The sequence below is a fragment of the Eptatretus burgeri genome, chromosome 15, assembly GCF_056783735.1.
Source record: "Eptatretus burgeri isolate ZD-2024b chromosome 15, Ebu_testis_v1, whole genome shotgun sequence".
Lineage (NCBI taxonomy): Eukaryota > Metazoa > Chordata > Myxini > Myxiniformes > Myxinidae > Eptatretus > Eptatretus burgeri.
The window spans coordinates 53491083-53502691 of NC_140975.1; the positions used below are offsets into that span (position 1 = coordinate 53491083).

At 57.5% G+C, this 11609-nt stretch overlaps 1 protein-coding gene across 3 annotated transcripts in view; it reads right to left on the reverse strand.

The window, feature by feature from the left end:
• The window catches only part of LOC147012180 (uncharacterized), a 142945-nt gene extending 132100 nt beyond the window's left edge, over positions 1-10845 (reverse strand). Inside the window, exon 1 of one of the 3 annotated variants that reach the window (XM_085855957.1) lies at positions 10552-10840. Coding sequence is in view for 1 of the 3 variants with exons in the window: in XM_085855956.1 (XP_085712082.1) it covers positions 10552-10680 (129 nt within the window). In the remaining 2 variants the exon portion in view is untranslated. Of the gene's footprint in view, positions 1-10551 lie in introns of all 3 variants that reach the window. The other 2 variants (XM_085855958.1, XM_085855956.1) reach the window with 2 other exon arrangements.
• Positions 10846-11609: the final 764 nt, after the last annotated feature.

Sequence of the window (11609 nt, forward strand, 5' to 3'; positions counted from 1 at the left end):
CGTATCTTGCCAAAAGGTGACCACGTGTGACTTCTTTAAGGTCACACTGAGGTGAACAGAGCTGCTATCCACCAGGAGCGACTCTTTGAGGAATATATCTGCCTACGAGAGATTCCGATGAGAATCGTTCTACAGAGTAACCATGAAAAATATGCTTTTTCCTCATAACATCACCAAATGACGTCATAATGTCTCAAGCTTGACATATCTAGAAAGCACTCATCGAGGTGTTCAATTTGAGGTACTAGACGATATGGTTCCTAAAACTGGAAAATTTGACCTTGGGGTGAAATATGTTTGACCTTAGGCGCTAACCATGAAGGTCAAGGCCAATCGCCACCAAAAATTAATCAGCTGAGCGCCAGACCATGAACTATATTCCCATGAAGTTTGAAGACAATCCGATCAAAATTACTCAAAAAATAAGGGTTTCGTTGACTCCCCTGATTTGTGACAAAGTGAACTTGACCTTTGACCTTGACCTTCAAAATTTTGTGCGCTGAAAGGGACCTCTATAGGCCTCTGATATGCGAAGTTACAAAAATTTCCAATGATAATTGTGCTCTGCAGAATTTTTTATATGTGATAACAGACAAACAAACAAACAAAAAAAAATAAAATAAAATAAAAAAAAAACATACAAGCTGACTAACATATCTTGCAAAAACTTCGTTTTGGCAAGATAATAAAATGGCCCATAGGGCCAGGACTTGACGAAATTCAACAAGATCGCGTACCATCGAGAATATTGAGCGATAATAGGTATTTTTGGGGTTAAACATAGTTTTTTTTAGGGGAAACAAACAAAAAATTAAATTAAAATACCTGTCACCTCCATAATCCGTAACGGATGTGACCAATTTTTAATCCAGTCAAAGATACTCCCCTCCTACGTCCGTATTTCAAATTTGAAAGGAATCCGTTAAGATTTGGCGGAGACATGAATTTTTGAAAAGCGACCCATGCTAAAAGATACGGATTTTCGCGATTGATCGCACTGCAGGCAGGACAATGGCGACTAAGCGTAAGCTTACAACTAAAACCTACCAAGAAAAATACGACATTATCCAGTTTTGCGAGGCAAATCCACTGTTGAAGAAAACAGACATAGCTGAGAAGTTGGACATCAAACGGCAGACATTGAACGATATCTTGAAGAATAAGGGCAAGATATTTGGACAAGTGGAGAAGATCGTGAGGCCGGTGGGAAGTGTGAAATGCATGAAATGTGTGTCCTTTGAAGATGTCGATGACGCGCTCATCATCTGGTTTCGGCAAATGTCGGCTCAGCCAAATATTCAGTTTCGGCCGATACTGTCTTTCGGTGGAGGATTGCCCAACCAACATCATGGAATACAATGACCGGTTTGAATCCTTTCTCATGCACCAGATGCCCAAGAGTTTGAGGCAGTCAAACATAACGGATTACTTCGCGAAGAAGTAAAGGATCGATCGAGCTTCGTGTTGAAGTCCGATCATGGTTTTATATTGGCTTGTTTTGAACATTACCGCACTCACTTACACATAGGCATTGAGTGGTAATCATCACCACGATGACTGTGTGTCATGTAATTTGTCACCATACCATCACCGATGGTATACGAGTTGTCTTACAGAGTTGTTCATTATCTTTACTTTTGATAAACTGATTCATGAATTCCATCTTTGCTTGATCACTTTCCAACTCACCAAACTCACCCCCACCTATGCCCCGAGGATTGTGTTTTCCTTTTGGTACAATAGCCGCTCTCACACATACGTGTCCAGGCCACGCGCGACTTCATCCTTCACCCCACAGTCATCATGAATGTTCGCATACGCGTAAGTCGTCACATTTCTAAGTCGTCACTTTTTTTCTCGGTCCCGATGGTGACGACTTACGCCTAGTCTACTGTACTTGACAAAATCATAGATTTCGTCAAGTAACAAACCGGACGATTACAATATCTCGCTCCCTCCCTCCAGGGGGGGGGGGGGATAATAAATGGACAAATTTGGCACAGAGCTTCATGTCGTGAATCCTCTGTCAAGTGAAACTTTGGGCTCACAAGGAGAAATATAAATGGGAAATTAGTGCAGGACTGTGTTTGCTCAAACTGTAGTGGGTGCAGTATGAATCAGAAAACTCTGGAGTGGAGTTTGGGGGGGGGGAGGGGAGTTGGGGGGTTCTACTTGATACTTTGACAATGCAATAACTTTTTGTTTTGTGAGTTACACGTTTGTGTTTGTTCACTTATTGATGCCACAAATAAACAAATGTTATAGTTAGTCTGTAATGGGAGAGGCAGTGTCGATAGGAATGAGTGAAGCAAAATGTGCGTCGTGGGGGAGAGCGACATCAGGTGGGAGGGTTGGTGGACGTTGCGGAGGGGGGGGGGCATGTGACAGCTGTGTGTGCGTGAGTTTGTATCTGATGGGAGGGGTGGGGCGGTTGGTATTTTACTGTGCATTGCAAAGTGGAAAGGGAGGGGAGGGCTAGTTATCCAGAAGAGTGTGAGGAGGGGCTCCATACGTCATGGCGAGAGTGTCAATGGGGGGAGTTTGTGTGTGCAGAAGAGTGAAGGGGTTTGGGGTTGTGGATCCCAAAGAATGGAAAGTGGGGGGGGGTGGGTGGAGGGGGAGAGAGCCAGTGCATCAATGAGGAGGGAAGGAGGTAGGGGGAGGGAAGGGAAGGAGGGAGAGGGGAGGGAGGGAGGGAAGGAGGGAGAGGGGTCGATGAGGGAGGGAGGGAAGGAGGGAGAGGGGTCGATGAGGGAGGGAGGGAAGGAGGGAGAGGGGTCGATGAGGGAGGGAGGGAAGGAGGGAGAGGGGTCGATGAGGGAGGGAGGGAAGGAGGGAGAGGGGTCGATGAGGGAGGGAGGGAAGGAGGGAGAGGGGTCGATGAGGGAGGGAGGGAAGGAGGGAGAGGGGTCGATGAGGGAGGGAGGGAAGGAGGGAGAGGGGTCGATGAGGGAGGGAGGGAAGGAGGGAGAGGGGTCGATGAGGGAGGGAGGGAAGGAGGGAGAGGGGTCGATGAGGGAGGGAGGGAAGGAGGGAGAGGGGTCGATGAGGGAGGGAGGGAAGGAGGGAGAGGGGTCGATGAGGGAGGGAGGGAAGGAGGGAGAGGGGTCGATGAGGGAGGGAAGGGAAGGAGGGAGAGGGGTCGATGAGGGAGGGAAGGGAAGGAGGGAGAGGGGTCGATGAGGGAGGGAGGGAAGGAGGGAGAGGGGTCGATGAGGGAGGGAGGGAAGGAGGGAGAGGGGTCGATGAGGGAGGGAGGGAAGGAGGGAGAGGGGTCGATGAGGGAGGGAGGGAAGGAGGGAGAGGGGTCGATGAGGGAGGGAGGGAAGGAGGGAGAGGGGTCGATGAGGGAGGGAGGGAAGGAGGGAGAGGGGTCGATGAGGGAGGGAGGGAAGGAGGGAGAGGGGTCGATGAGGGAGGGAGGGAAGGAGGGAGAGAAGGAGGGAGAGGGGTCGATGAGGGAGGGAGGGAAGGAGGGAGAGGGGTCGATGAGGGAGGGAGGGAAGGAGGGAGAGGGGTCGATGAGGGAGGGAGGGAAGGAGGGAGAGGGGTCGATGAGGGAGGGAGGGAAGGAGGGAGAGGGGTCGATGAGGGAGGGAGGGAAGGAGGGAGAGGGGTCGATGAGGGAGGGAGGGAAGGAGGGAGAGGGGTCGATGAGGGAGGGAGGGAAGGAGGGAGAGGGGTCGATGAGGAGGGAGGGAGGGAGGGAGAGGGGTCGAGAGGGAGGGAGGGAGGGAGAGGGTCGAGAAGGGAGGGAGGAGAGGGGTCGAGAGGGAGGGAGGGAGGGAGAGGGGTCGATGAGGGAGGGAGGGAGAGGGGTCGAGAAGGGAGGGAGGGAGAGGGGTCGATGAGGGAGGGAGGGAGGGAGGGAGGGAGAGGGGTCGAGAAGGGAGGGAGGGAGAGGGGTCGAGAAGGGAGGGAGGGAGAGGGGTCGAGAAGGGAGGGAGGGAGAGGGGTCGAGAAGGGAGGGAGGGAGAGGGGTCGAGAAGGGAGGGAGGGAGAGGGGTCGAGAAGGGAGGGAGGGAGAGGGGTCGAGAAGGGAGGGAGGGAGAGGGGTCGAGAAGGGAGGGAGGGAGAGGGGTCGAGAAGGGAGGGAGGGAGAGGGGTCGAGAAGGGAGGGAGGGAGAGGGGTCGAGAAGGGAGGGAGGGAGAGGGGTCGAGAAGGGAGGGAGGGAGAGGGGTCGAGAAGGGAGGGAGGGAGAGGGGTCGAGAAGGGAGGGAGGGAGGGGTCGAGAAGGGAGGGAGGGAGAGGGGTCGAGAAGGGAGGGAGGGAGAGGGGTCGAGAAGGGAGGGAGGGAGAGGGGTCGAGAAGGGAGGGAGGGAGAGGGGTCGAGAAGGGAGGGAGGGAGAGGGGTCGAGAAGGGAGGGAGGGAGAGGGGTCGAGAAGGGAGGGAGGGAGAGGGGTCGAGAAGGGAGGGAGGGAGAGGGGTCGAGAAGGGAGGGAGGGAGAGGGGTCGAGAAGGGAGGGAGGAGAGGGGTCGAGAAGGGAGGGAGGGAGCGGGTCGAGAAGGGAGGGAGAGGGGTCGATAAGGAGGGAGGGAGGGGTCGATAAGGGAGGGAGAGTCGATAAGGCAGGGAGAGGGGTCGATAAGGCAGGGAGAGGGGTCGATAAGGCAGGGAGAGGGGTCGATAAGGCAGGGAGAGGGGTCGATAAGGCAGGGAGAGGGGTCGATAAGGCAGGGAGAGGGGTCGATAAGGCAGGGAGAGGGGTCGATAAGGCAGGGAGAGGGGTCGATAAGGCAGGGAGCGGGGTCGATAAGGCAGGGAGCGGGGCCGATAAGGCAGGGAGCGGGGTCGGTAAGGCAGGGAGAGGGTCGATAAGGCAGGGAGCGGGGTCGATAAGGCAGGGAGAGGGGTCGATAAGGCAGGGAGAGGGGTCGATAAGGCAGGGAGAGGGGTCGATAAGGCAGGGAGAGGGGTCGATAAGGCAGGGAGAGGGGTCGATAAGGCAGGGAGAGGGGTCGATAAGGCAGGGAGAGGGGTCGATAAGGCAGGGAGAGGGGGCGATAAGGCAGGGAGAGGGGGCGATAAGGCAGGGAGAGGGTGCGATAAGGCAGGGAGAGGGGTCGATAAGGCAGGGAGAGGGGTCGATAAGGCAGGGAGAGGGGTCGATAAGGCAGGGAGAGTGGTCGATAAGGCAGGGAGAGGGTCGATAAGGCAGGGAGAGGGGTCGATAAGGCAGGGAGAGGGGTCGATAAGGCAGGGAGAGGGGTCGATAAGGCAGGGAGAGGGGTCGATAAGGCAGGGAGAGGGGTCGATAAGGCAGGGAGCGGGGTCGATAAGGCAGGGAGCGGGGTCGATAAGCCAGGGACCGGGGTCGATAAGGCAGGGAGCGGGGTCGATAAGGCAGGCAGAGGGGTCGATAAGGCAGGGAGAGGGGTCGATAAGGCAGGGAGAGGGGTCGATAAGGCAGGGAGAGGGGTCGATAAGGCAGGGAGAGGGGTCGATAAGGCAGGGAGAGGGGTCGATAAGGCAGGGAGAGGGGTCGATAAGGCAGGGAGGGGGGTCGATAAGGCAGGGAGAGGGGTCGATAAGGCAGGGAGAGGGGTCGATAAGGCAGGGAGAGGGGTCGATAAGGCAGGGAGAGGGGTCGATAAGGCAGGGAGAGGGGTCGATAAGGCAGGGAGAGGGGTCGATAAGGCAGGGAGAGGGGTCGATAAGGCAGGGAGAGGGGTCGATAAGGCAGGGAGAGGGGTCGATAAGGCAGGGAGAGGGGTCGATAAGGCAGGGAGAGGGGTCGATAAGGCAGGGAGAGGGGTCGATAAGGCAGGGAGAGGGGTCGATAAGGCAGGGAGAGGGGACGATAAGGCAGGGAGAGGGGTCGATAAGGCAGGGAGAGGGGTCGATAAGGCAGGGAGAGGGGTCGATAAGGCAGGGAGAGGGGTCGATAAGGCAGGGAGAGGGGTCGATAAGGCAGGGAGAGGGGTCGATAAGGCAGGGAGAGGGTCGATAAGGCAGGGAGCGGGGTCGATAAGGCAGGGAGCGGGGTCGATAAGGCAGGGAGCGGGGTCGATAAGGCAGGGAGCGGGGTCGATAAGGCAGGGAGCGGGGTCGATAAGGCAGGGAGCGGGGTCGATAAGGCAGGGAGCGGGGTCGATAAGGCAGGGAGCGGGGTCGATAAGGCAGGGAGCGGGGTCGATAAGGCAGGGAGCGGGGTCGATAAGGCAGGGAGCGGGGTCGATAAGGCAGGGAGAGTCGATAAGGCAGGGAGAGGGGTCGATAAGGCAGGGAGAGGGGGTCGATAAGGCAGGGAGAGGGGTCGATAAGGCAGGGAGAGGGGTCGATAAGGCAGGGAGAGGGGTCGATAAGGCAGGGAGAGGGGTCGATAAGGCAGGGAGCGGGGTCGATAAGGCAGGGAGCGGGGTCGATAAGGCAGGGAGCGGGGTCGATAAGGCAGGGAGCGGGGTCGATAAGGCAGGGAGAGGGGTCGATAAGGCAGGGAGAGGGGTCGATAAGGCAGGGAGCGGGGTCGATAAGGCAGGGAGCGGGGTCGATAAGGCAGGGAGCGGGGTCGATAAGGCAGGGAGAGGGGTCGATAAGGCAGGGAGAGGGGTCGATAAGGCAGGGAGAGGGGTCGATAAGGCAGGGAGAGGGGTCGATAAGGCAGGGAGAGGGGTCGATAAGGCAGGGAGAGGGGGCGATAAGGCAGGGAGAGGGGTCGATAAGGCAGGGAGAGGGGTCGATAAGGCAGGGAGAGGGGTCGATAAGGCAGGGAGAGGGGTCGATAAGGCAGGGAGAGGGGTCGATAAGGCAGGGAGAGGGGTCGATAAGGCAGGGAGAGGGGTCGATAAGGCAGGGAGAGGGGTCGATAAGGCAGGGAGAGGGGTCGATAAGGCAGGGAGAGGGGTCGATAAGGCAGGGAGAGGGGTCGATAAGGCAGGGAGAGGGGTCGATAAGGCAGGGAGAGGGGTCGATAAGGCAGGGAGAGGGGTCGATAAGGCAGGGAGAGGGGTCGATAAGGCAGGGAGAGGGGTCGATAAGGCAGGGAGAGGGGTCGATAAGGCAGGGAGAGGGGTCGATAAGGCAGGGAGAGGGGTCGATAAGGCAGGGAGAGGGGTCGATAAGGCAGGGAGAGGGGTCGATAAGGCAGGGAGAGGGGTCGATAAGGCAGGGAGAGGGGTCGATAAGGCAGGGAGAGGGGTCGATAAGGCAGGGAGAGGGGTCGATAAGGCAGGGAGAGGGGTCGATAAGGCAGGGAGAGGGGTCGATAAGGCAGGGAGAGGGGTCGATAAGGCAGGGAGAGGGGTCGATAAGGCAGGGAGAGGGGTCGATAAGGCAGGGAGAGGGGTCGATAAGGCAGGGAGAGGGGTCGATAAGGCAGGGAGCGGGGTCGATAAGGCAGGGAGCGCGGTCGATAAGGCAGGGAGCGGGGTCGATAAGGCAGGGAGAGGGGTCGATAAGGCAGGGAGAGGGGTCGATAAGGCAGGGAGAGGGGTCGATAAGGCAGGGAGAGGGGTCGATAAGGCAGGGAGAGGGGTCGATAAGGCAGGGAGAGGGGTCGATAAGGCAGGGAGAGGGGTCGATAAGGCAGGGAGAGGGGTCGATAAGGCAGGGAGAGGGGTCGATAAGGCAGGGAGAGGGGTCGATAAGGCAGGGAGCGGGGTCGATAAGGCAGGGAGCGGGGTCGATAAGGCAGGGAGAGGGGTCGATAAGGCAGGGAGAGGGGTCGATAAGGCAGGGAGAGGGGTCGATAAGGCAGGGAGAGGGGTCGATAAGGCAGGGAGAGGGGTCGATAAGGCAGGGAGCGGGGTCGATAAGGCAGGGAGCGGGGTCGATAAGGCAGGGAGCGGGGTCGATAAGGCAGGGAGCGGGGTCGATAAGGCAGGAAGCGGGGTCGATAAGGCAGGGAGCGGGGTCGATAAGGCAGGGAGCGGGGTCGATAAGGCAGGGAGCGGGGTCGATAAGGCAGGGAGCGGGGTCGATAAGGCAGGGAGCGGGGTCGATAAGGCAGGGAGCGGGGTCGATAAGGCAGGGAGAGGGGTCGATAAGGCAGGGAGCGGGGTCGATAAGGCAGGGAGAGGGGTCGATAAGGCAGGGAGCGGGGACGATAAGGCAGGGAGAGGGGTCGATAAGGCAGGGAGAGGGGACGATAAGGCAGGGAGAGGGGCCGATAAGGCAGGGAGAGGGGTTGATAAGGCAGGGAGAGGGGTCGATAAGGCAGGGAGAGGGGCCGATAAGGCAGGGAGAGGGGTCGATGAGGCAGGGAGAGGGGCCGAAAAGGGAGGGAGAGGGGACAATAGGGCAGGGAGAGGGGTCGATAAGGCGGGGAGAAGGGTCGATAAGGCAGGGAGAGGGGTCGATAAGGCAGGGAGAGGGGTCGATAAGGCAGGGAGAGGGGTCGATAAGGCAGGGAGAGGGGTCGATAAGGCAGGGAGAGGGGTCGATAAGGCAGGGAGAGGGGTCGATAAGGCAGGGAGAGGGGTCGATAAGGCAGGGAGAGGGGTCGATAAGGCAGGGAGCGGGGTCGATAAGGCAGGGAGCGGGGTCGATAAGGCAGGGAGCGGGGTCGAGAAGGCAGGGAGAGGGGTCGATAAGGCAGGGAGAGGGGTCGATAAGGCAGGGAGAGGGGTCGATAAGGCAGGGAGAGGGGTCGATAAGGCAGGGAGAGGGGTCGATAAGGCAGGGAGAGGGGTCGATAAGGCAGGGAGAGGGGTCGATAAGGCAGGGAGAGGGGTCGATAAGGCAGGGAGAGGGGTCGATAAGGCAGGGAGAGGGGTCGATAAGGCAGGGAGCGGGGTCGATAAGGCAGGGAGAGGGGTCGATAAGGCAGGGAGCGGGGTCGATAAGGCAGGGAGCGGGGTCGATAAGGCAGGGAGCGGGGTCGATAAGGCAGGGAGCGGGGTCGATAAGGCAGGGAGCGGGGTCGATAAGGCAGGGAGAGGGGTCGATAAGGCAGGGAGAGGGGTCGATAAGGCAGGGAGAGGGGTCGATAAGGCAGGGAGAGGGGTCGATAAGGCAGGGAGAGGGGTCGATAAGGCAGGGAGAGGGGTCGATAAGGCAGGGAGAGGGGTCGATAAGGCAGGGAGAGGGGTCGATAAGGCAGGGAGAGGGGTCGATAAGGCAGGGAGAGGGGTCGATAAGGCAGGGAGAGGGGTCGATAAGGCAGGGAGAGGGGTCGATAAGGCAGGGAGAGGGGTCGATAAGGCAGGGAGAGGGGTCGATAAGGCAGGGAGAGGGGTCGATAAGGCAGGGAGAGGGGTCGATAAGGCAGGGAGAGGGGTCGATAAGGCAGGCAGCGGGGTCGATAAGGCAGGGAGCGGGGTCGATAAGGCAGGGAGCGGGGCCGATAAGGCAGGGAGCGGGGTCGGTAAGGCAGGGAGAGGGGTCGATAAGGCAGGGAGAGGGGTCGATAAGGCAGGGAGAGGGGTCGATAAGGCAGGGAGAGGGGTCGATAAGGCAGGGAGAGGGGTCGATAAGGCAGGGAGAGGGGTCGATAAGGCAGGGAGCGGGGTCGATAAGGCAGGGAGCGGGGTCGATAAGGCAGGGAGCGGGGTCGATAAGGCAGGGAGCGGGGTCGATAAGGCAGGGAGCGGGGTCGATAAGGCAGGGAGCGGGGTCGATAAGGCAGGGAGAGGGGTCGATAATGCAGGGAGGGGGGTCTGTAAGGCAGGGAGAGACGTGGAGAAGGGAGGGACTGGGGTCGATAAGGCAGGGAGCGGGGTCGATAAGGCAGGGAGAGGGGTCGATAAGGCAGGGAGAGGGGTCGATAAGGCAGGGAGAGGGGTCGATAAGGCAGGGAGAGGGGTCGATAAGGCAGGGAGAGGGGTCGATAAGGCAGGGAGAGGGGTCGATAAGGCAGGGAGAGGGGTCGATAAGGCAGGGAGAGGGGTCGATAAGGCAGGGAGAGGGGTCGATAAGGGAGGGAGGGGGGTCGATAAGGGAGGGAGAGGGGTCGATAAGGGAGGGAGAGGGGTCGATAAGGGAGGGAGAGGGGTCGATAAGGGAGGGAGAGGGGTCGATAAGGGAGGGAGAGGGGTCGATAAGGGAGGGAGAGGGGTCGATAAGGGAGGGAGAGGGGTCGATAAGGGAGGGAGAGGGGTCGATAAGGGAGGGAGAGGGGTCGATAAGGGAGGGAGAGGGGTCGATAAGGGAGGGAGAGGGGTCGATAAGGGAGGGAGAGGGGTCGATAAGGGAGGGAGAGGGGTCGATAAGGGAGGGAGAGGGGTCGAGAAGGGAGGGAGGGGCGAGAAGGGAGGGAGGCGGCGAGAAGGGAGGGAGGGGCGAGAAGGGAGGGAGGGGCGAGAAGGGAGGGAGGGGCGAGAAGGGAGGGAGGGGGCGAGAAGGGAGGGAGGGGGCGAGAAGGGAGGGAGGGGGCGAGAAGGGAGGGAGGGGTGGTGCACGGGTCAGGGGAGTGGAGGTCAGGCAGGGGAGAGGGAGGCTCCAATGCGTGTAGGGTGAGAGGTTGAGTGACTGACCGAGGAACATTGAACCGAATCTTCAGACGATCCCAACACACCTGTAGTTCTGCAGGTGGAGGTTACAAAACAAACGGCGATCCAACGGTAGTTTACGAATCCGACACGACGTGAACATTTAAACACTCCAACTTACCACACCACAGTGTAGAGGAGCTTGATCCGAAGTCCGAAGATACCTAGGAATTTTCACTTTCACTCCGATCGCTTTGAGTTCTTTCAGGACAAAACACAAAGTCTCTTCGGAAGGCACAACGTACTGCATCTCGTACACAGAACGCCTCACAACACTTTCTCCTCCAAATACGCTTCTTTCTTCAAACTTATTAGTCCACGAACATTCACGTTTCCGCCCGAGGCACCAACTGGTCCATTTGCTGAGCCGTTTGAACGCGCTTCACTGTTCCGATCAGGACAGCCAATCAGAAAGCCCCAAAACGCTTTTGCGTGATTTTTGTTCCTGCACTTCATTTTTATTGAAGCTGTTTATACCTTCTACCTCCCTCGATATTATTTACATTCTTAATCTTATTTACACGGTGACCGCGAGCAATGTTGTAGTAATACAACTTCCGACAGAAAAGGAAAATACCTTTGAACGAACAGTGAGAGTGAAACGTTGCGTTGCAAGTACACCGCCATAAACGATTGTTTGGAATTCGAAAAGGAAAAGAAGAGTAAGAGAAAAAGTAGAACCATCCCGTTTCATAAATAATATATATCAATACAAAAAGGCTTTGAGGTCTTCGATATTTTGGATTTTAATTTTCAGCGAACGTCAATTCCATTTGCAGGCCCAATGGTGAACGTGACGCGCTATCCGAAACATGCAGTTTTGTGCAAACGTCCACATTTAAATATCGACGAGACAGCCGGCTTTATTAAACATGGGGGGTACTCTGCAATGCAACATTGCTTGTTGCCCGTTCCCATCTTCGGACAAAATAATAAATGTAATTTTCCGTCTTGTTGTCCGTCTGTATTTGTCTGTGTGTAACACCAATCACGCCAAAACTATCGGGAAAATTACCGCCAAACTTGGCACGTGGACCAAGTTCGACCTCGTGGTGAACATGGACTACTTTATTTCATCCGCAGTTGCGGCGGTTCAGGAGGGAAGGTCGACGAAAATTATCCATGCAAATGTGTATCGTGTAGCGCCACCTGGTGGTGGGGGAGGGTAGTACGAGCCAA